The sequence below is a fragment of the Cololabis saira genome, chromosome 5 (assembly GCF_033807715.1).
Source record: "Cololabis saira isolate AMF1-May2022 chromosome 5, fColSai1.1, whole genome shotgun sequence".
Classification (NCBI taxonomy): domain Eukaryota; kingdom Metazoa; phylum Chordata; class Actinopteri; order Beloniformes; family Belonidae; genus Cololabis; species Cololabis saira.
In genome coordinates, this window is record NC_084591.1 from 46778461 (window position 1) to 46802826 (window position 24366).

General features: G+C 42.7%; 2 protein-coding genes across 3 annotated transcripts in view; one reads left to right on the top strand and one right to left on the bottom strand.

The window, feature by feature from the left end:
* The window catches only part of spg11 (SPG11 vesicle trafficking associated, spatacsin), an 81233-nt gene extending 62653 nt beyond the window's left edge, over nucleotides 1-18580 (bottom strand). For both annotated transcript variants that reach the window (XM_061722307.1, XM_061722306.1), the window contains exons 1-6: nucleotides 18209-18580; nucleotides 10578-10762; nucleotides 8908-9129; nucleotides 6650-6854; nucleotides 5592-5729; nucleotides 1180-1556 (exon numbers count right to left, since the gene is read on the bottom strand). In XM_061722307.1, coding sequence (XP_061578291.1) covers nucleotides 1180-1556; nucleotides 5592-5729; nucleotides 6650-6854; nucleotides 8908-9129; nucleotides 10578-10762; nucleotides 18209-18423 — 1342 coding nt within the window. In that variant the 5' untranslated portion in view covers nucleotides 18424-18580. The remainder of the gene's footprint in view (nucleotides 1-1179; nucleotides 1557-5591; nucleotides 5730-6649; nucleotides 6855-8907; nucleotides 9130-10577; nucleotides 10763-18208) is intronic.
* Nucleotides 18581-19884: 1304 nt separating this feature from the next.
* On the top strand, nucleotides 19885-24276 carry ciao2a (cytosolic iron-sulfur assembly component 2A). The gene is made up of 5 exons (XM_061722721.1): nucleotides 19885-20071; nucleotides 21394-21558; nucleotides 22693-22742; nucleotides 23671-23716; nucleotides 23852-24276. Exons 1-5 carry the CDS (start codon nucleotides 20044-20046, stop codon nucleotides 23950-23952), a joined length of 390 nt encoding a protein of 129 aa, XP_061578705.1. The 5' UTR covers nucleotides 19885-20043; the 3' UTR covers nucleotides 23953-24276.
* Nucleotides 24277-24366: the final 90 nt, after the last annotated feature.

The window sequence follows — 24366 nt, forward strand, 5'->3', positions numbered from 1 at the left end:
CAACTGATCAGACCAAGCGCAGACACAAGCTGCTCTGATCCAGACGGTGGAGTTGGAACAAACTGTCACACAATGTCGAGAGAACGAGACAGATTCAGAAAATTTCCATCAGGGGATGAAAAAAGAAAAAAAAACTAAAGAAAATGGAAGAGTTTAATGCCTCTCTGAAAGGCTCGTTTGATACATTTGTTACAAAAATCACTGATCCGACCAGGTCTCAAGCAGCCGTGGGGCCCCGCGTCGAGGCAAGAGATGATGATGAGGCAGGGGAAGGTATCCAGTATTTTGCTAATTGGAGAGTTAAAATTGCGCATATAGACACCCGATCTGACCCGAAAAACCCAAAAATTTTGCACGCACTCTCGGCGCTCTCGGCGCTCACGCGCGAGACTGAAGAAGGCCAGAAACATCAGCACTGACCCCACACACTCCGGACACGCCCCGTTCTCCCCACTCCCCTCTGGAAAAAGATATCGCACACTCAAATCCAGAACCACAAGACTGAGTAACAGCTTTTTCCATCAGGCCGTCGAAGCCATCACCCCCCCCCCAAAACCCAGCCCACCTGACATGGACTGACACCAATCCCCCAACCCCTCCCACATACACTCATACACACAACCAAGTGCAATAATTGCCCCAGATAATATTGCACTAAATGTACAGTTAATTTGATATTTTTTATATTACAATTTTGCATAAGTGATTTTATTTATTTTATTCTTGTTGTTTCAGAGTGAGTGTTGTGCTGTCATGTGGAGCTGCTAAACTGATTTTCACAGAAATGTTGGAAACAATGTTTACAGTGACAATAAAGGATTCTATTCTATTCTATTCTATTGTTTGACTAAAAATTAGACATTTTAACTAGAAATAAGACAAATATTCTTGTTAAGATTTTGAGTTTTTGCAGTGCAGCTGCCAATACTTGCTGTTGAATCTCAATATAACACCAGTATTAATATGTTGCAGAACTACAGTCATATAATTTATGCAACAGCTGAAAAAACTGTTTTAATAACACTAACCAATGAGCCATTGAACCAAATGTTGATAATCGATTCTGAATCTTAAGAATCGGAATCGATTCTTGTCATTTGAATCAATCCCCAGCCCTGCCTAAAACTTGACCGAATACTGTTATTTTCTGCAGTTGAAGCTGTGGCAGCAGCAACTTACTCTTCAGCAGCAGTCGGTGGTGTCTCTCTCCACACATGAGAAGCGCGGCGGCCTCTCCCTCCGCCTGGTGATAGCTCACGCTCCCGGACTCCATTTCCCATAAGGCCACTGTGGTCTGCCTGTTTCCAGGGGTGACGAAGGTCACGAGGGCAGAGAACTCAGAGACCGTGAGCAGGGACGCAGCAGACGATTCAGGGACGGAGAACACTACGAAGGCTCCGCCAGGGGGCCGTCTGGTGTGGGCCGACGCCGGAGCCACGTGGGACTGGAGGTGAGGGAGCGACGAGCCCCAGAAGCTGCTGGGAGTGGTGGGAGAGGATGACGGAGAAGTCTGTTGCACTCTGCTGTAGATGGAGGCCAAACGAGCTTCCCACGAACTGGAAAAAAAAGCAGACGACTACAGTAAAAGAACGTAAATCTGGTGATTAGAGAGTATCTGTTCCTTCGTAGACTTCATTCGGAACCTTAAATCACACGGTTACCGTTTATAAAACACAAACAAAAGAAAAGGGGGGGACAGATAAAAGCTATATGACCTCTACCACGTCAGAAAACTGGTCGTCAAGGTTCACGTCCTACAGGTGTCCCAGCTGAGCAGACTGGGAAAGTCCCTCTGAAGTCAGGAAATGTGCAGCTAATGTCAGGAAATGTGCAGCTAAAGTCTGGAAATGTGCTGCTAAAGTCAGGAAATGTGCCGCTAATGTCAGGAAATGTGCCGCTAAAGTCAGGAAATGTGCTGCTAAAGTCAGGAAATGTGCCGCTAAAGTCAGGAAATGTGCAGCTAAAGTCAGGAAATGTGCTGCTAAAGTCAGGAAATGTGCCGCTAATGTCAGGAAATGTGCAGGTAAAGTCAGGAAATGTGCAGCTAAAGTCAGGAAATGTGCTGCTAAAGTCAGGAAATGTGCCGCTAATGTCAGGAAATGTGCAGCTAAAGTCAGGAAATGTGCTGCTAATGTCAGGAAATGTGACAGGAAAGTCAGGAAATGTGCTGCTAAAGTCAGGAAATGTGCAGCTAAAGTCAGGAAAGGTGCTGCTAAAGTCAGGAAATGTGCAGCTAATGTCAGGAAATGTGACAGGAAAGTCAGGAAATGTGACAGGAAAGTCAGGAAATGTGCCGCTAAAGTCGGGAAATGTGCAGCTAAAGTCGGGAAATGTGCAGCTAAAGTCAGGAAATGTGCAGCTAAAGTCAGGAAATGTGCAGCTAAAGTCAGGAAATGTGCAGCTAAAGTCAGGAAATGTGCCGCTAAAGTCAGGAAATGTGCAGCTAAAGTCAGGAAATGTGCTGCTAAAGTCAGGAAATGTGCCGCTAATGTCAGGAAATGTGCAGCTAAAGTCAGGAAATGTGCAGCTAAAGTCAGGAAATGTGCTGCTAAAGTCAGGAAATGTGCCGCTAATGTCAGGAAATGTGCAGCTAAAGTCAGGAAATGTGCTGCTAAAGTCAGGAAATGTGACAGGAAAGTCAGGAAATGTGCTGCTAAAGTCAGGAAATGTGCTGCTAAAGTCAGGAAATGTGCCGCTAAAGTCAGGAAATGTGCAGCTAAAGTCAGGAAATGTGCTGCTAAAGTCAGGAAATGTGCTGCTAAAGTCAGGAAATGTGCTGCTAAAGTCAGGAAATGTGACAGGAAAGTCAGGAAATGTGCTGCTAAAGTCAGGAAATGTGCAGCTAGAGTCAGGAAATGTGCAGCTAATGTCAGGAAATGTGCAGCTAGAGTCAGGAAATGTGCAGCTAATGTCAGGAAATGTGCAGCTAGAGTCAGGAAATGTGCAGCTAAAGTCAGGAAATGTGCCGCTAAAGTCAGGAAATGTGCCGCTAAAGTCAGGAAATGTGCCGCTAAAGTCAGGAAATGTGCTGCTAAAGTCAGGAAATGTGCCGCTAAAGTCAGGAAATGTGCTGCTAAAGTCAGGAAATGTGCAGCTAAAGTCAGGAAATGTGCTGCTAAAGTCAGGAAATGTGCAGCTAATGTCAGGAAATGTGACAGGAAAGTCAGGAAATGTGCCGCTAAAGTCAGGAAATGTGCTGCTAAAGTCAGGAAATGTGCAGCTAAAGTCAGGAAAGGTGCTGCTAAAGTCAGGAAATGTGCAGCTAATGTCAGGAAATGTGACAGGAAAGTCAGGAAATGTGACAGGAAAGTCAGGAAATGTGCCGCTAAAGTCGGGAAATGTGCAGCTAAAGTCGGGAAATGTGCAGCTAAAGTCAGGAAATGTGCAGCTAAAGTCAGGAAATGTGCCGCTAAAGTCGGGAAATGTGCAGCTAAAGTCAGGAAATGTGCAGCTAAAGTCAGGAAATGTGACAGGAAAGTCAGGAAATGTGCTGCTAAAGTCAGGAAATGTGCAGCTAAAGTCAGGAAATGTGACAGGAAAGTCAGGAAATGTGCTGCTTAAGTCAGGAAATGTAGGCTAAAGTCAGGAAATGTGCAGCTAAAGTCAGGAAATGTGCAGCTAAAGTCAGGAAATGTGCTGCTAAAGTCAGGAAATGTGACAGGAAAGTCAGGAAATGTGCTGCTAAAGTCAGGAAATGTGCAGCTAAAGTCAGGAAATGTGCTGCTAAAGTCAGGAAATGTGACAGGAAAGTCAGGAAATGTGCTGCTAAAGTCAGGAAATGTGCTGCTAAAGTCAGGAAATGTGCAGCTAAAGTCAGGAAATGTGCCGCTAAAGTCAGGAAATGTGCCGCTAAAGTCAGGAAATGTGCAGCTAAAGTCAGGAAATGTGCTGCTAAAGTCAGGAAATGTGCTGCTAAAGTCAGGAAATGTGCTGCTAAAGTCAGGAAATGTGCAGCTAAAGTCAGGAAATGTGCTGCTAAAGTCAGGAAATGTGACAGGAAAGTCAGGAAATGTGCTGCTAAAGTCAGGAAATGTGCAGCTAGAGTCAGGAAATGTGCAGCTAATGTCAGGAAATGTGCAGCTAGAGTCAGGAAATGTGCAGCTAATGTCAGGAAATGTGCAGCTAGAGTCAGGAAATGTGCAGCTAAAGTCAGGAAATGTGCTGCTAGAGTCAGGAAATGTGCCGCTAAAGTCAGGAAATGTGCTGCTAAAGTCAGGAAATGTGCCGCTAAAGTCAGGAAATGTGCTGCTAAAGTCAGGAAATGTGCAGCTAAAGTCAGGAAATGTGCCGCTAATGTCAGGAAATGTGCAGCTAAAGTCAGGAAAGGTGCTGCTAAAGTCAGGAAATGTGCAGCTAATGTCAGGAAATGTGCAGCTAAAGTCGGGAAATGTGCAGCTAAAGTCGGGAAATGTGCAGCTAAAGTCAGGAAATGTGCAGCTAAAGTCAGGAAATGTGCCGCTAAAGTCGGGAAATGTGCAGCTAAAGTCAGGAAATGTGCAGCTAAAGTCAGGAAATGTGACAGGAAAGTCAGGAAATGTGCTGCTAAAGTCAGGAAATGTGCAGCTAAAGTCAGGAAATGTGACAGGAAAGTCAGGAAATGGAAATTAGTTAAATAGTGGAATGTTCAACCGATAATAAAATAAGACTGAACTGAAAAAGAGGAAAGTAAAATCAAAATCACTAATTAATTGGGCGTAGGTGAGGTTTCTAGGTTGACTCCCAAGTACAAACGTGACCTACTAGAAGACCCTACAGGCATGCTCAACCTAATCTAGAGTAAGTAAGTAGAAATACAAAGGGTTACAACAATGTGGATCCTAAATGTCTAAGATGTGCCCATTCCCCTGCAAATCACCTACATATGTTTTGGAGTTGCCCATCTTTAGTTGTTTTTTGGAAAGAAACTTTTAACACGCTGTCAGAAATATGTAATATGCACATTGAACCAGACCAGTTTGGGGTAGTTTCAGCCGCACCACAACTCTCCAGAGCAAGTAAAGATGTGATTGTCTTTGTTTCTTTATTAGCAAGACGTTTAATTTTACTTATGTGGAAATCTTCTGCAGCTCCTACTCACGTCTCCTGGATCAGATCTATTTTACACTGTATAAAAAAAATAAGATGCACATTGAATGGGTGTACAGACAAATTCTACGCTACATAGGCCCCTTTTTTCTCGTATATTAAGAAGCTTGATTTCCCTGTGGTTCCATAGTAATGTTATTTCTCCTTGCTGTGTGCAGGTATTTTTATTTTTTATTTACATATGTTTTACTTGTTTTCACTCTGCTGGATGGATGTGAAGATTAGACATGGCAAATAGTCTGGTTAGGAGGATTCCGTTGTATTATCAGGTCCAACTGTAGGTAACTTAGTCAAGGCGTATTGTTGATGTGTTGTTTTTTTTAGGACTGTTTTTGTTAATTTCCTTTACTTAAGTATTATAATTCATATGTGTATTTATACTGTTAATGTTTGTCGTGCCAAAAATTCAATAAAAAAAGATTTAAAAAAAAAAGAAATACAAAGGGAGAGCGTTCTGTGCAGGCTTTAAGAGCCTAACAAACACACTAGTGTGATGTGAGGTTTACCAGTCCTCCCTGAAGCCTGATTCCACAGCGGTGAGGCTGCAGACGGAGCTGGACAGGCTGTCCTGGTCTGCTGCGTCCACGCCCCGCAGAGAGGGGTGAGGCGGGGGGGCGGCCCCGCACAGGTGCTCAGGATACACGCTGGAAAACAGAGCTGGTAATTACAGACCTGACTTTATCTGAGCTCACCAACATCATGGACTAAATTTACATGCAGTCAAAATTGGGGTTAAGGTCAATATTCCAGTTACTGAAACATTGGGAATAATCTGTTTCCATGCGTGAGCAAACAGGATTATCCCTGTTTACATGGTGATTAATCATTTGGGATATCTGGATCAAACCAGCGACGCACGGAGAACGCCATGACGCAATTCCCGTCATTTCTGCTTCTTCTTCCTGTATCCAAATCCAAAACAACAACAATAAGCACAGCGGATAATCAACAGCCCAGTAGAAGTGGTTTTGTTTCTCGGTCCTGTAGTTCTCCTTTTTCAGCGTCTTCCAGCAGAGCTTGATCTGGCCTGGCATTCGTACAAATGCTGCTTCGCGCAACTTTTCTCTCACCTTCTTGTAAATCTTCTATCCCGGTACTTTCTACCGTCTACAAATGCAGAAATGTTCATATCCTTCATTACATTTATGAAGTGATTAGTCTCCTCCTGGTCTTGTGTTTCTCCATGTTTATAAGAACTTCCTGGACTCAAAAGACCAGGATTCCTTGCGAAAAGAACATGCAGAAAACAAATTCCTGTTCCTTTTGATGGAGAAATCCCATTAGTTTATACATGACCAAATATCCGGGTTAGAAAAAGAGTAACCCCCAGGGCTCATATTCCGGTTTTTAAAAACCTGAATATGAGCAAATTCCGGTTATTCAAAGGAGTTATTGGTGTTTACATGGCCGTGCAAAACCAAGTTATTGCTAATATTCTGGTTAGAAAAGGGTTATTGATGCATGGAAACGTAGTCATGGTCATATCTTGACAAGGACCTGGCAGGGCCGTGAAAAACCACCAGAAGTGGAAACCTCCCCAATAATGGCTTGTATGCTTCTGTACCTGAAGTAGTGATTCAGGTCCACGGCCACAGCCATGTGGCACTGGGTTACAGCCACGGCTGTGCTCAGATCAGCAGACACCTGGACTGTGCAGAAGGGCAGAGAGGTAGACACGGGGCAGGGAGTCAGGTCGTCCTCTGAGGAGTTCAGGTACGCAGGCAGGTCGATGGTGGCCAGCAGAGAGCCGTCGGAGAGATGGTGCACAGCTGAAAGGGACGGTTAAAGAAAACGCTGGAGATCTGGAGAGCAATTGTTCCAACAACCAGCCTCATGTACCCACTGTGGTTCATTCTTGGACAGCTCCACGTTTACCTTCTAACTGCTTCTTACCAAGCACTAGGGCTGGGCGATATATCGAGATTTTAATATATATCGATATATTTTCAAACACGATATGGTACGAGACAATATCGTTTATATCGATTTAAAAAAAAAAAAATGTTTTTTTTTTTTTTTTTTTACATTTTTTTTTTTTTATGATTTTGATATAGCTTATTTTGTGACAAATTGACTTGAATGTTTTATTTGAGATTTGCACAAATGTTTTGTTATTTGCACAACTGTCAACCTCAGTGGAAAAGTCTGCCTGTTACTGTCTACATTGTATTAATCACAGTGTATTTTAATTTAATTGTTATGCAGGAAAGGGATATTTGTTTTATTTTATTCAAGAAGCATTTTTATTCTATGTATGCAGGCAGTTTATTTTATTTCATTTGTTTTATACATTTTGATATTGTGCAGACCTCTGTTAATAAAGGTACCTGTGTGACATTTGGCACGAGGCTTTGTATTAAAACTGACTGTTTTTTTAAGGGTTTGCCTCAGAAAAAAATGAAGCTAACAGAGATGCTATGCTATAATGCTTTGGGGGAAACCCCAATTATGGCACAGAAAAAATATCGAGATATATATCGAGTATCGCCATTTAGCTAGAAAATATCGAGATATGACTTTTGGTCCATATCGCCCAACCCTACCAAGCACCAAACATCTTACTTCTGCCTTGATGCTACTGCGGAACTAAGATTGGTTGTAGTTCCTTGACTGACCGACTGAGGCTGGCTGCAAAATCCAGTCAATCTCTATTTTCTGCCCACCTTTGGAGCAGAAATACAGTCTGGTTCAAAAAACTATTTTGGTCTCAAGCGTTTGAGCATTTATAATTGAGCAAGAAACGTATTTCTAATATAATTGAATGACAGTCGCCTCAGCCAATGGCTAGCCATTATCTCTTCGTCGTCCATAATCGTCATGCTAACACGCTTCGCAAAGAAACCACCCATTTGTATTAAACCAGCATCGCCTAAAAGCAACGTTCATTTTTGATTTTGCCATCGAGTTTACATGTTAAACAGTGTATCACGCTGGAAATATCTGACATCTCTGACAGATACATTTTTATCCAAAGTGACTTACATCTGAGACAAACAACACAAGCAAGAAATCACATAGGAGGTCCAGCGGGATCAGTACGAGTATAAGGGCCAAACTAAGACAAAAAAAAATTTGGAAATTACGAGAATAAAGTCGTAATATTACGAGAATAAAGTCGTAATATTACGAGAATAAAGTCGTAATATTACTAGAATAAAGTCATAATATTACGAGAATAAAGTCGTAATATTACGAGAATAAAGTCGTAATATTGCGAGAATAAAGTCGTAATATTACGAGAATAAAGTCGTAATATTGCGAGAATAAAGTCGTAATATTACGAGAATAAAGTCGTAATATTACGAGAATAAAGTCGTAATATTACGAGAATAAAGTCGTAATATTACGAGAATAAAGTCATAATATTGCGAGAATAAAGTCGTAATATTACAAGAATAAAGTCGTAATATTACGAGAATAAAGTCATAATATTGCGAGAATAAAGTCGTAATATTACGAGAATAAAGTCGTAATATTACGAGAATAAAGTCGTAATATTACGAGAATAAAGTCGTAATATTACGAGAATAAAGTAATAATATTGCGAGAATAAAGTCGTAATATTACGAGAATAAAGTCGTAATATTACGAGAATAAAGTCATAATATTGCGAGAATAAAGTCGTAATATTACGAGAATAAAGTCGTAATATTACGAGAATAAAAGTCGTAATTTATGAGTAGGTCTGTCCTTATGTAGGCAAGGCTTTAACGTTGCCTTGCAGCTCAGCGTGTTTAGTTAAGCGCAGCTGAGACAATGACTCATAAGCATTGCTGTTGCTACTGACAGAAAACTGTAAAGGCTTTTTCTAATAAAGGATACAGATGAGTCCAGTGTCCCTCATGACAAAGAGGGTTTCTGCAGAAACACAGTGGTGAACAGCAGGCTTGTCCCCGCTCAGCTGGAGCCTGCAGACGGAGGTGGTCCGTGGTTGGTGGTCGTTCTGCAGCCAGCGCAGCTGCAGCACCCACTCTCCGTTCAGCAGGACCACGCAGCAACCCGCCACAAACGACAAGACCTGCACCGAGCGCAGCTCAGACACACCTGCAAACAGAGACTCAATCAGTGCGTTTACATGGAAGTTTAATTCTGAATTCAAGTTAAATCTGATTTAAAATGAGTAAAAATTACCATGTAAACAACTAATTCTGAATGAAAATGCCCATTCCGAATTAAACTTAATTCCAAAGTAAGTGGCTGGTTTATTCTGATTTTAAATCCGAATAGAATAATTCAGCGATCATGTTTTCACTCATTCCTCTTTAAATTAATTCCGGTCTTTCTTTCTGCTCGTTCCCTCGCCCGTCTGTCTCCATGACGCTTATATTCCACGCTGGGCTGGTTTTCCAAATGAAGGCTGCGTCCGAAATTCCATACTTCCACCCTAATGATTTTTTAGTGCGTCCGAAACATTAGTACGTACTCAATAGTATGTACTGTACTATCTATACTCATTCTGGAGAAATGTATTAGTGTGGATTGATGGACACTAGCCGAGCAGAAACTTCCCACAATGCAATGCAGCGGTGTTTGGTTGCTAAGTGATACGTATATGTCATAACTATAATATTAAGTACAATAATATTACTATATAATATTAATATTATAATATTTGTATATAATAATATTATATAATGTCATCTTGTTTGGGCCAGGATAAACGGGAAATAGCGGAGCGGTGCTGCTACTGCTGCTGTTACCATGGTAACAGCTGCTACTGCTGCTCTGACACGTCACTTCCTCCCAACGACAGGAAGTGACGTGTGCACTCTTAATAGTACGTCCGAATTAATGCACACTACTGATATTTACTCAAAAGTGTGCCGAATTTAAGTATACTTTTTAGTATATACTGTGTAGTATGGTTTTCGGACGCACCACATGTAAACACCTAATTCCGAATGAAAATGGCTGATTTATTCAGATTTTAAATCCGAATAGAATAACTCTGCGATCATGTATACACTCATTCCTCTTTAAATTAATTCCGGTCTTTCTTTCTGCTCGTTCTCTCCCCCGTCTGTCTCCATGACCTTATATTCCACACTGGGCTGGTTTTCCTAACAAAGTTTCAAGATGCAGCAGCAGTAAACGCTGGTCAAGAGCAGAGACCATTTATTTAATAAATAGAAATCATTAAAAGAACAGATGGAAACAGGAAACATCAAAATTGTGAGCTTTTCAAAGTTGTAGCGGCTAAGTTAGTTTTTCTTCCGGTAGTTTAACTTCCGGTCCCCCCCCTATCGAATCAGAACCTTCCCAACCCCCAGACCTGGAGAGGAATTGGAGAAAGACGATCAAACGTGTTTTCCATGTAAACCTTAATTCAGAATTACTATTTCCATGTAAACTGGAAGGAAAATCGTTTAATTCTGAATGATTTAATTCGGAATAATTAATTCCGAATTAAAAAACATCATGTAACCGTGGCACTTGAAGCAGGAAGGGAACTGTGAAGGTGTTTAGCTTGTGAAGAGGGTGCTGGTTCTCACTCTGGTCCCGGTCTTGGACCGCGTGGATCAGCTGGTCTGCAGGAGTCTCGGACACACAGAGCAGAGAGAAGCCCAGAGAACCTGCAGCCGCCTCCAGCAGCTGCAGGTTCCCCTCAGCTCTGACGGCCAGGAGACCAAACCTGCCCACGGCTGGAGGGTGGGGGCCCACTTCCTCCCAGCAGAAACTGCAAACACAAGATGACAAAAGAAAGAAGAAAAAAAAAAGAAATTACGGCTTGGGTTATCTGAAATTGAAGAAATTTTGTTATCTTCAGATACTATAAAAGGAAAGATTAGTGAAGTGTACAACATCCTATCAGGAGAAGGTCGATCCACTTTTCAGTTGTTAAAAAAGATTTGATTTGACTCTTAGAAAAAAATGCCTGGTTAAATATCTGTGAAAGAGTACATTTTCCATTTACAAGTAATAAGATTAAGGAAGCAAATTTTAAATTCATCCACAAATTCTACTTAACTCCAATAAAAATGCATAAAATATCAAAGGATTTTTCGTCAAAGTGTCCTAGATGTAAAAAGATGGAGGGGACATTCATGCATATGTTCTGGGAATGCAAAATTTCGTGAATAAAGTTGAAATGTTGAGAAAAAAGGCGACTTTATTCTTGAAATTGTATTTCAACTCGACATTTCAACTTTTTTCGCGCCAGTCCAGCAGCCAGTCCAGTAGCTAGTCCAGTAGCTAGTCCAGTAGCTAGTCCAGTAGCCAGTCCAGCAGCTAGTCCAGTAGCTAGTCCAGTAGCCAGTCCAGCAGCCAGTCCAGCAGCCAGTCCAGTAGCTAGTCCAGTAGCTAGTCCAGCAGCCAGTCCAGCAGCCAGTCCAGTAGCTAGTCCAGTAGCTAGTCCAGTAGCTAGTCCAGTAGCCAGTCCAGTAGCTAGTCCAGTAGCTAGTCCAGTAGCTAGTCCAGCAGCCAGTCCAGTAGCTAGTCCAGTAGCTAGTCCAGTAGCCAGTCCAGCAGCCAGTCCAGTAGCTAGTCCAGTAGCTAGTCCAGTAGCTAGTCCAGCAGCCAGTCCAGCAGCCAGTCCAGTAGCCAGTCCAGCAGCTAGTCCAGTAGCCAGTCCAGTAGCCAGTCCAGTAGCTAGTCCAGTAGCTAGTCCAGTAGCTAGTCCAGTAGCCAGTCCAGCAGCCAGTCCAGTGGCTAGTCCAGTAGCTAGTCCAGTAGCTAGTCCAGTAGCCAGTCCAGCAGCTAGTCCAGTAGCCAGTCCAGCAGCCAGTCCAGTAGCTAGTCCAGTAGCCAGTCCAGTAGCCAGTCCAGTAGCCAGTCCAACAGCCAGTCCAGTAGCCAGTCCAGTAGCCAGTCCAGTAGCCAGTCCAGTAGCCAGTCCAGCAGCCAGTCCAGTAGCCAGTCCAGTAGCCAGTCCAGCAGCTATTCCAGTAGCCAGTTCAGTGTCCAGTAGCCAGTCCAGTAGCTAATCCAGTAGCCAGTCCAGCAGCCAGTCCAGCAGCCAGTCCAGTAGCCAGTCCAGTAGCTAATCCAGTAGCCAGTCCAGCAGCCAGTCCAGTAGCCAGTCCAGTAGCTAATCCAGTAGCCAGTCCAGTAGCCAGTCCAGCAGCCAGTCCAGCAGCCAGTCCAGTAGCCAGTCCAGCAGCCAGTCCAGCAGCTAGTCCAGCAGCTAGTCCAGCAGCCAGTCCAGCAGCTAGTCCAGCAGCCAGTCCAGTAGCCAGTCCAGTAGCCAGTCCAGTAGCCAGTCCAGCAGCTAGTCCAGCAGCTAGTCCAGCAGCCAGTCCAGTAGCCAGTCCAGTAGCCAGTCCAGCAGCCAGTCCAGTAGCCAGCCAGCAGCCAGTCCAGTAGCCAGTCCAGTAGCCAGTCCAGTAGCCAGTCCAGAAGCTAGTCCAGCAGCTAGTCCAGTAGCCAGTCCAGCAGCCAGTCCAGTAGCCAGTCCAGAAGCTAGTCCAGCAGCCAGTCCAGTAGCCAGTCCAGTAGCCAGTCCAGAAGCTAGTCCAGCAGCTAGTCCAGTAGCCAGTCCAGCAGCCAGTCCAGTAGCCAGTCCAGCAACTAGTCCAGCAGCCAGTCCAGTAGCCAGTCCAGTAGCCAGTCCAGCAGCTAGTCCAGCAGCTAGTCCAGCAGCCAGTCCAGTAGCCAGTCCAGTAGCCAGTCCAGCAGCCAGTCCAGTAGCCAGTCCAGCAGCCAGTCCAGCAGCCAGTCCAGTAGCCAGTCCAGTAGCCAGTCCAGTAGCCAGTCCAGAAGCTAGTCCAGCAGCTAGTCCAGTAGCCAGTCCAGCAGCCAGTCCAGTAGCCAGTCCAGCAGCTAGTCCAGCAGCTAGTCCAGCAGCCAGTCCAGCAGCCAGTCCAGTAGCCAGTCCAGTAGCCAGTCCAGCAGCCAGTCCAGTAGCTAGTCCAGTAGCCAGTCCAGCAGCTAGTCCAGCAGCTAGTCCAGTAGCCAGTCCAGCAGCCAGTCCAGCAGCCAGTCCAGTAGCCAGTCCAGTAGCCAGTCCAGCAGCCAGTCCAGTAGCCAGTCCAGCAGCTAGTCCAGCAGCCAGTCCAGCAGCCAGTCCCGCATCTAGTCCAGCAGCCAGTCCAGTAGCCAGTCCAGCAGCCAGTCCAGCAGCCAGTCCAGTAGCCAGTCCAGTAGCCAGTCCAGCAGCCAGTCCAGTAGCCAGTCCAGCAGCTAGTCCAGCAGCTAGTCCAGCAGCCAGTCCAGCATCTAGTCCAGCAGCCAGTCCAGTAGCCAGTCCAGCAGCTAGTCCAGCAGCCAGTCCAGCAACTAGTCCAGTAGCCAGTCCAGTAGCCAGTCCAGTAGCCAGTCCAGTAGCCAGTCCAGTAGCCAGTCCAGTAGCTAATCCAGTAGCCAGTCCAGTAGCCAGTCCAGCAGCTAGTCCAGCAGCTAGTCCAGTAGCCAGTCCAGCATCTAGTCCAGTAGCCAGTCCAGCAGCCAGTCCAGTAGCCAGTCCAGCAGCTAGTCCAGCAGCCAGTCCAGCAACTAGTCAAGTAGCCAGTCCAGTAGCCAGTCCAGTAGCCAGTCCAGTAGCCAGTCCAGTAGCTAATCCAGTAGCCAGTCCAGTAGCCAGTCCAGCAGCTAGTCCAGCAGCTAGTCCAGTAGCCAGTCCAGCAGCTAGTCCAGCAGCTAGTCCAGCAGCTAGTCCAGTAGCCAGTCCAGCAGCTATTCCAGTAGCCAGTTCAGTGTCCAGTAGCCAGTCCAGTAGCTAATCCAGTAGCCAGTCCAGCAGCCAGTCCAGTAGCCAGTCCAGCAGCTAGTCCAGCAGCCAGTCCAGCAACTAGTCCAGTAGCCAGTCCAGTAGCCAGTCCAGTAGCCAGTTCAGTGTCCAGCAGCCAGTCCAGTAGCCAGTCCAGAAGCTAGTCCAGCAGCTAGTCCAGTAGCCAGTCCAGCAGCCAGTCCAGTAGCCAGTCCAGCAGCCAGTCCAGTAGCTAGTCCAGTAGCCAGTCCAGCAGCCAGTCCAGCAGCCAGTCCAGCAGCCAGTCCAGTAGCCAGTCCAGCAGCCAGTCCAGTAGCTAGTCCAGTAGCCAGTCCAGCAGCTAGTCCAGTAGCCAGTCCAGCAGCTAGTCCAGTAGCCAGTCCAGCAGCCAGTCCAGTAGCCAGTCCAGCAGCCAGTCCAGCATCTAGTCCAGCAGCCAGTCCAGTAGCCAGTCCAGTAGCCAGTCCAGTAGTCAGTCCAGTAGCCAGTCCAGCACCCTGTTTGGTTGGATTTGGTTCATCTAATGTTCTTCTGGGATTAATGGACTGTTACTCAAGTAGAATAATGTAATCATCAAGTTCCAGTACAAAGTGGAGACGTGGCGGGTTCACATCCCAACAAGAGTCCAGCAGAAAGGCAGTTTCCCAACATGATCGACAGGTACCAGCCTTTGACATGTTAACTGTAAAAGTGGCTAAGAACATTAACATGAAGGCAACTACAAAGCCTGGAACCATCTTGGGATCAGATTACCTGTAAATGGAAGGACCCCTGCATTTCTGTTGAATGGTATTTTCAAACTTTTAGAGATTTGTAGTAGGTAGTAAATTCTCAACGCGATTACAAAGGGTTCCCAATCTAGTAATTTTGCCTACAAATAATTCCCACAAAAACATAAAAATCCCCCATACAGTCGTCTTGGATGTGAAATCTAACCATGGAGACCCAAATTGTTTTTTGTACCAGACTGTAAAAACGTTTGTTTCTGTTGTAAAGTTGGACATTTTAATCTGGAGATCAATGGATCCAGACCCTGGTGGTCAGTAGAGGAACTGCAGACGTTCCAACTTCTGTGTTGGCTTCAGCCCAGAAGAACAATATCATTTTTTTCTGGGATTAATAGGGTAAAATTTAACTAAACTTAACTAAATTAATGACCTTTCAGCATAAACTCAACATTTTTATGTTTCATAGCCAACATTTATGTAACAGTTGTTTACAAAACGGCTTATTCTCATCATGTCCTTGCGTTTGCATGTCTGTGTTTCATCATGGATGTCAACTTAACTTCCAGATTCAGTACAGGAGACATTTTCTGCCTTATTTGAAAAGTCTCAACAGTTTGATGAGGTCTTAGTGAAGTCTATGTGACACATTTTAGTCAAAATACTAAATGAGGTACAGCAAAAGTATCATGATGTGAAATAAACTGGCCATAAAGATTATTCTGGATACGTGTGGTCTAATCAGGGTTTCCACAGCTGTATGCGTGCTATTTGTTTGTTCCTCCTACAAGAACATTTATATTAGTTAACAAAAGTTCTGCTCGCTCAACTGGAATTAAGCATGTTTTCTTCCTAAAGTGTAACAGATTAAAACATCAACATGGAACATATGAGGGTGAAATCCATTGTCACGGTGCAGTTTTATGAAGGTTGGAGCCACAACAGATTACATTTTTATAGTCTGGACAAACTAAAGACTCTAAGAGGTTGTTTTTGTTTGTTTTTCAACTTTAGGGCTATTTTAACAAGTGCCCTAGCTCTGGCTCAGAAATAGAGATTTTTTATTATTATTATTGACAGATATAGACAGAAAAGGTACAAAACTTCAGGATGAAATGCAGCTACAAATTAAGGACAGTAAATTATATATCAAAATAAAATAGAAGGCTCGAGGTTTAAGGAGGAAAAAAAAAAAAAAAAAAATCAGGAAATATTATATTTTTCACATAAGCTTCTCGTTTTAACCGCTTTGGCGTTTATGCTCTGTTTAAGACTGTCTGAATACGATATTAATATAGCTTTGAGAACAATTATATTTGGACGTTGGCTAGCAAATTAAGTACAGTGAATATGATATTTAGCAATAATCAAGAGAAGGTTAATTAAATATACTTTGTCTGGGTTTGTCATATCATTTTTTGATACACAAAATAGTACATATTGAATGCTCAACTTAAAGGAAGAATCAACTTTAGCATTTATAAAATGATTAAGGTCAATCCAGAGAACATATGTGCAATTCCAGAATAAGTGAGATATTAGCCCCTTTCACACAGCCAGTTCGATGCGGGAACGTTGCGCCTTTAAGCCGCCTCGCTGTTCTGTGTGAAAGTCACGGAGGCGGAATGGGGGGGCCAAGTGGCCCCACCAATAAGCCGGCAGCGGAGGTAGTCACAGAGCCGAAACGGGGTCTGTGTGAATAGCCCCTTTCACACAGAGATTCCGCAATATTGGTGTAAAGAAGTCCTGCCAATACGCCGCCTTTGTTGGTTCACACAGAACCATACAACGCCGGCATAACGCCGCTCCCGTCTGTAAATTCACACAGCATGCCGGCGTTCCGCAATCAGAGGCGTGACGACAGCGTCAGCGTCTAGTGGCATGCCGGCATGCCGGCTGTGTCATTCACACAGACCCCGTTTCGGCTCTGTGACTACCTCCGCTGCCGGCTTATTGGTGGGGCCACTTGGCCCCCCCATTCCGCCTCCGTGACTTTCACACAGAACAGCGAGGCGGCTTAAAGGCGCAACGTTCCCGCCTCGAACTGGCTGTGTGAAAGGGGCTAATGACACAGCCGGCATGCCGCTGACATGACGGGCGGACTGACGCTGTCGTCACGCCTCTGATTGCGGAACGCCGGCATGCTGTGTGAATTTACAGACGGGAGCGGCGTTATGCCGGCGTTGTATGGTTCTGTGTGAACCAACAAAGGCGGCGTATTGGCAGGACTTCTTTACACCAATATTGCGGAATCTCTGTGTGAAAGGGGCTATTGTTTCATCCACATTACCATAAAAAGAACAGAGTGTGTCAATGTTTATCTTATATTTAATAAGATTGTTCTTGACTGGATAGCATCTATGAAGTATTTTAAAAGTAACCTCTCTTACTTTGTTTGTAATAATACATTTTCTTGACAAGACCCATGTGTTTTTTCTAATCTATCTCAATATGTAAGTTATTCCAATAGAAAACTGCTGCAGGTTTAGAAACAATATCTCTCCGTATAATATATACCTAACCTCAGAAATAGAGAAGCATTAAAGCGGACCTATTATGAAAAACTCGTTTTCTCTTGCTTTAACATATATAAAGTGGTCTCCCCTCAGCCTGCCAACTCAGAGAAGGAGGAAAGCAACCAAATTCGGCAGATTCTGTACACCCGCCTGGATGAGCCGTCCAGTGTGATGTGGATCTACGAGTTTACACATCAAACACTGTACTTTTTTAGGGTAATCCTTCAAAACTTTGAAATGTTTCCAAACCTTTGATTTCTTACTCGCTATGTTTTAACCTGCTGCTTTCTTTCACCGCATAACACACTTCACATGTAGCTCCTGCTGATACTGCACATGCGCAGTTCCGCGTTACACCAACGCAGAGCCTACGCCGTACCCTACGTCGATTTAACGCAGAACCATAATTCAGGCTTAACTCCGCCGGCCGGTGTCGGTGCTTTTTTTTCCCACCTGCTTTTTTTTACCGGCTCCTCGTACGTGATGACGTTTCGTCTTGTGATTGGCTTTTGACCGTACGTGATGACGTTTTTGATGACGTTCAGTCTTGTGAAAACTGATGATTAATAAATGTAATAAAGCAAATCGATCATTTAAAATGTCTATTAAGATCAAAATATTTAACTGCTTACTGCTATGCAGCAAGAAAAAGATTGTTTACCCTATACTGTACATAGTAGGCTATTATTGTTTCAGCTCACTGATGAATCTCCAATTGTCTAATGAAAATAGTCCCTAATAAATATTTTAACTCTAATATTTTTTTAGCCTATGTCAGTAAGATCACTGATAATTCTGATAATTCCTTGTATATGTTTCTTCTCCCTTTTACCTCCACTATGATCTGCTGCTTCTGACTAAAATACCATCGCGGGGAAAAAATGCACACTTCCGGGGAAAATATTGCAGCCCGATACAATCTGGTACCCACACCGGAGCTTCCTCCATTTTTTCGTAGTGGTGTATTGCGTCATTCAGGCAGCCAATCAGCACAGAGCCTCATTATCATAGCCCCGCCCACTCAGAATCCCACATAGATAATGAGGTTAGAGAATGGGAAGATAAAGACATGGATCAGAGGCTGAATTTATAACATATATATAGAAAAAACAATCAAAAGCTTGTTTTTTAGACATTCAAGGGCTGTTTAAAATAGACATTAAATGCCATAATAGGTCTCCTTTAACTGTTGCTGGACCCGTGACGTCCTGAAAGTGCGGTCAGGTGACTGAACTCACTCCACAAATGTTCCCTGTGCTGCTGCTGCAGGGTTGTCTCTGTCTGCGGGGGCCCAGGCCTCCAGCCGGCCCCCCAGCCGCAGACAGGCCAGCAGGGAGCCCCCCGGGCTCAGCTCGGCCTTCTGGATGTCTCCCACGGCGCCGCAGCGCTGGTTCTCCGGGACCACCATCACCTCCATGGAGGCTCCGGGCAGCCGCTTCTCCGCCTCCAACATCCTCCACTCCCGCCCAGTTAACTGTCACAACAGTTCACCGATCACCCATCTTTAACAGAACATGAGATGAGACGCCGCTGAAATGCGTTTAGCGTTATGACGATTAAAACAGAGATATTTGTGAGGACGTTTCCTTGTAACCGGTTGCTCAGTCACGTGATCAGACGGTCAGCTGACTAGAACTAACCAATAGCGACACAGGACTGAACTAATCGAGAGACGATGTCGACCAAAAGAAAAATATTATAAATATTTAAAAAAATAAAAAAATAAAATAATAATAATAATAATAATAATAATAATAATAATAATAATAATAATAATAATAATAATAATAATAATAATAATAATAATAATAATGTATAATATTGTAGGAGTTTGGGAACAAAAGAGCAGAGAAATATAAAAAAATATATAAATATGATATTATATTATATTATATTTATATTATAGTATTTATACATTATAAATAATATATTAAAAAATAAATATATAAAATATTATACTATTTTCTAATGCTAATGTAAACTTAAACATAATATCACTAAACAGAAAATATCCTTTTGAAATACTTTATAGTTGCCCCTCTTAATCTTGGTTTGCTGTGTTAGAGATTGAAAATAAAACCGTGCTTTAGTATTAAGTATTTGCACTGAGTTCTGAGTGTACTACACTTAGATGTACTAATATATAATCTTCAATGTAATAAAAAAATGTGTTGAAAAATATAATTGTCAGTGTCTTTTATCATTTTTTTGTATGAAACTTTATTTCAATTTCAGAAAATACAATAACATTAAAATAAATGGCAGACATCATTCAATAATAGAGAAAACACAAACATACATAGGTATCATCATAGTCCAAAAAATATAAAATGATTCTCTTCACAAAACAAACTACAATAAAGTGCAAGTAGTTCGTGACATTAACAATTACACTAAACATAATAGGAAGGCAATACATTCAGATATCAGTAAACATTTCTTTTATGAGGTTGACAGTGGTATTACATTTCTTGTTATTAATCGTCTCAAAATACATTTTGAAATCAACTTTAAAGGGAACTAAGGATGGACAGGATTTGGAGAATTTTTCCTTATGAATGTGAAACTTAGCAATAAGAATCATTAAGTTGACCAATTGTTGAATTTTGTAATTTTGGTTTTTGAAATATAGTAAGATATCTTTAGCTTCTAATTTAATTACATTTTTAGTTTGAATGTCAAAAAATTCTTCAAATTTTTTCCAGAAACTTAAGGTATGTTCACATTCATAAAACAAACGTATGATGGTTTTTTTCGTCATGTTTACAAAATACGCAACTTTTTTTCTTTTATCAATTAACGTAGCCTGAGAGCCGGAAGTGACGTCTGCAACGGCGATTGGCTGAGAAGAAAAGCGCAGATCTGTAAACCATCTGCGCTGGTGGAGTGACAGGATTTAACCTTCATTTCTATTTACAGATCTACTTCCGCTTGTGTTCCTGCTCTTTAATCCGTTGATGATGGCGGTTTCTAGAGATTGGAGATAGTTTTCACTCTGCTGTCATTTACTGTAAACAATATTCTACACGTTTCTGGACTTGTTGACGATGGGGATGCCGTGAGGAGCAGCAGGATGGAAGAGAAGGCTCTGGAAGTGTACGGTGAGTGTGTGAGCCAGTCCCGGGTTAAGGGTTACTGTCAGGTTCCCAGGAGTTTCAGAACAAGCCCAGTGTCATTCATGACGCTTCAATGTTGGAACAAGAGTCTGGTGAACAAGGAACTGGATCTGCTAAGAAAATGCTTGATTACTACGGAAGAGTATCAGGGCCAAACTAAGACAAAAAAATAAAAGAATAAAGTCATAATATAATGAGAATAAAGTCGTAATATTACGAGAATAAAGTAATAATGTTGCGCGAATAAAGTAATAATGTTGCGCGAATAAAGTAATAATGTTGCGCGAATAAAGTAATAATGTTGCGAGAATAAAGTAATAATGTTGTGAGAATAAAGTAATAATGTTGCGAGAATAAAGTAATAATGTTGTGAGAATAAAGTAATAATGTTGCGAGAATTAAGTCATAATATTACGAGAATAAAGTCGTTACATTACGAGAATAAAGTGGTAATTTATGAGAATAAAGTGTTCATTTCTGAGAACAGGAAAAGCAGTTTCTCCCTGTGTTAAAATGAGGAATATTGAGCATCTTGTGAAGTTATATTTATAATATATTTATAAATATTATATATGTTAAAGCAAGAAAAAACGTGTTTTTCATAATAGGTCCCCGTTAAGTATTTCCTTATTTGTGAAACCGATACCAAAATATAACTTCACAAAATGCTCAATATTCCTCATTTTAACACAGGGAGAAGAAGCTCTTCCTGTTAGAGTTCTCATAAATTACCACTTTATTCTCGTAATATTACGACTTTATTCTCGCAACATTATGACTTTATTCTGGTAATTTTACGACTTTATTCTCATATTATTTGACTTTATTTTCACAATTTCGTAATTTCCATTTTTTTTGTAATAATAAGACAAACGGGAAGCCACATTTCAAAATAAATTCCAAAGTAAACGTCAACAACCGAGACAAACGCTCTAAAACAGCATTGAAGCATTGAAATAAACTTCAAATCAAAACTATTTCCACAGACTCACTTCACAGTAGTTACAGTTACAGTCTCCTATCTGGGGACGCAGTCTGTCCTCTGTCTCCACGTCTGTCCTCCATCTCCACGTCTAACTGTCCTCCATCTCCACGGTCCAGCGTCCTCCGTCCTGAGCTGGTTCTGAGCTGGTTCTGACCTGGTTCTGACCTGGTTCTGACCTGGTTCTGACCTGGTTCTGAGCTGGTTCTGAGCTGGTTCTGAGCTGGTTCTGAGCTGGTTCTGAGCTGGTTCTGACCTGGTTCTGAGCTGGTTCTGAGCTGGTTCTGAGCTGGTTCTCTCTGTAATCCTGGCTGTAACCCTGCAGACGTGATCCGGTCCATCCGGGACCCGGAGAAGCCCCAGACCCTGGAGGAGCTGGAGGTGGTGACGGAGCAGTGTGTGGAGGTGCAGGAGCTGGGAGAAGACGAGTACCTGATCATCATCAAGTTCTCCCCCACCGTCCCTCACTGCTCGCTGGCCACGCTCATCGGTGGGTAAACACTGTTAACAACACTGACACGCAGCAACAACACATCAACACAAACATGTTACTTTGGAGACTTCATTAGTGACGCACCCAAATGAACATTTGTGGCCGAAACCGAAACCAAAAATAATAGGTTTAGTCCATTGGCGACACTCACTGGTGATGCAGTGAAGTGCAGAATATGAGAAAACGTAACATCAACAATAAGTTCACCACCACGTGAAGTTCACGACAGTCCCCACATCACCAGATAAATTACACAAGAGTGGAGCTGCAACAATCTCACAATCAACCACATGATCTGAACAAACAACTAAAGGAGCTCAACGATGGAACCTGCAAATCCTGATGGAGCTTTGGCTCCGTTAGAGGAACCTGCTGATGATCAGAGCCCCGATCTGCTGGTCCAGGACTGAGACTGGACCATCAGCTGGTTTAGTCTGGACCTGCTGGTCCAGGACTAAGACTGGACCATCAGCTGGTTTAGTCTGGACCTGCTGGTCCAGGACTAAGACTGGACCATCAGCTGGTTCAGGTACCAAGAGGATCTTCTGGATCTCTGCCCTGAACTGGACCAGCTGCTCCGGTTTCTCCTCCTGCGGATGCAACACTCCGAGTTACAGCAACTTTGCTCTTTATTTCTCACGTTTGCACCTCAATAATCTAATCCCAATCGCAGGGTTCCATCGTTGAGCTCCTGCCTTTAGTTGTTTGTTCAGATCATGTGGTTGATTGTGAGATTGTTGCAGCTCCACTCTTGTGTAATTTATCTGGGGATGTGGGGACTGTCGTGTCCTTCATGTGGTCCTGAACTTATTGTTGACGTTTCCTCATATTCTGCACTTCACTGCATCACCAGTGAGTGTCGCCAACGGACAAAACCTCAGAAAAGTGCGTACGCCAGCCTCGATGTGTGAGTGAAGGACCGCAACTTTCTACTATCAAATCACTTTTCGAACATCCGACCGTGAGCGTAGAAAGTGGCGTACGCACGTTTTTTGTGCGCCGCACGTTTCGAACATGAGGCCCCTGATGATTTGTAAATGCATGTGAAAGGTTAGGGCTCAGACTTGTGTTAACTGTTTTCTGTCTTCTCTTTTTTGTCCTTGTGGACATGGCTCTGTTTTGTTTCTGCAGGTCTGTGCTTACAGGTGAAGCTGCAGAGATGTTTGCCATTTAAACACAAGGTTGGTAGCATAACGACAAAAGCAACGTGCTTATGTAGTTCCATAAATGAAATTGATTGATTGATTGATTGATTTATTCCCATAATTACAGATTGAACGTGTGTAATTTAACATCCCATTTGCTCTTACTTCGGTAAACCTAGGTCACGCTCAGAATTCCATTTATTCCTTCAGGTTTTAGCAGAATATGTGATGTAGTTCAGAAGCTTCCTCTCAACCGCATCAGTAGGATCTTGGACGTGTTGGAAAGTTTCAGCTCGTGTAGTGGATTTCAAGCCGTGTTAGCCAGCTGACTACAGTTTTACTACACATGTACATCCTTACATTTAACTTGTAACTGTAACACTTAATATTTAGATTTAAATATTTCTTATTTTTCTAAATTAACACATATTGTAAATGTGCTAAAAAGTAACTTTCAGAAATGGACACAAATGTATTTTTCTTTGTTTGAGGGTACAAAACGTTGCTGTTATTCTCAGCATCCTGTACCCATCTGACCTGTGAGTGATCACATACTTTGGATTTCAGAGGTTCTCATTTAAGCTTTTCAGACAATGTTAAGGTTTTCTAAAACACATTATAAAAGATGTGGTTTAAAAAAACAACTGAAATATGAAATGAAAAAGAGGTCAAACTGACAGCTTTTAGTGTCTAAGAGGGTTTTTTTTTTTACTCAGAAGAAAAGTCAAATTTACTTTCACTGAAAATCCAATAAACTTCCTTTATACATCCAGCATTATATTAGTCCTCCTTATATTTATTTTTTCCCTTCTGTAAATGCATAAATGCCCCGTTTCTCAACCTCGTTACGAGTTTGTAGTCTGAGCTGGAATTTCAAATCTTCTCAAATAAGTTTTATGGAAAAGTAGCTTAATGTTAAACCAGCAGTTCCATAATATGACTTATGTTTTTTTTTTCTTCTTAGTTGGAAATTTATATTTCAGAAGGAACCCATTCTACTGAAGAGGACAGTAAGTAATGTTCTTTGTCAGTAAGTACAACATTAGTATTCCTGCACGTAGATGTTCAGCTGGAGAGTTTAATCTAGCCACCGTTAATATCAAAGTTGTGAAGTTGGTGAACAAAGCTTCCTGTTTTGTCTCCAGTTAATAAACAGATCAATGATAAGGAGCGCGTGGCGGCCGCCATGGAGAACCCCAACTTGAGAGAGATTGTGGAGCAGTGCGTTACAGAACCAGACGACTGACCTGAAGTCTGAAGGTTCCTCAGCGTCTCTGGAGTTTCACGTTTGTTTTCTGAACCTCATCAGGCAGAAGTTTGGACACTGAGGAGTTTCTGAAAACAGGATTGAAAGTTGGAGATGTTTGTTCTGCTTCCTGGTAACTCCGGAGGAAACGGCACCAGTGGCTTCCTGTCCTGCTTCCATCCACACCTCCATCACATGATCTGTTCTCAGCATAGCTGTGGGAACACTTGTTTCTTTCTGTCCTTTCATACGAGTGCACATAATTACTCTTTTAAAAATGTATGCCACCTGAAAGAATGAAGTATTAAAAGCTGTCACGTTTGTCGTGCCTGTGTTTGAATCATATCTTTGTCAACGCTGAGAAGTAACGGTTATGTCCCAGTTTAAGGTTCTTGACTCATTTTCAAATCAGCG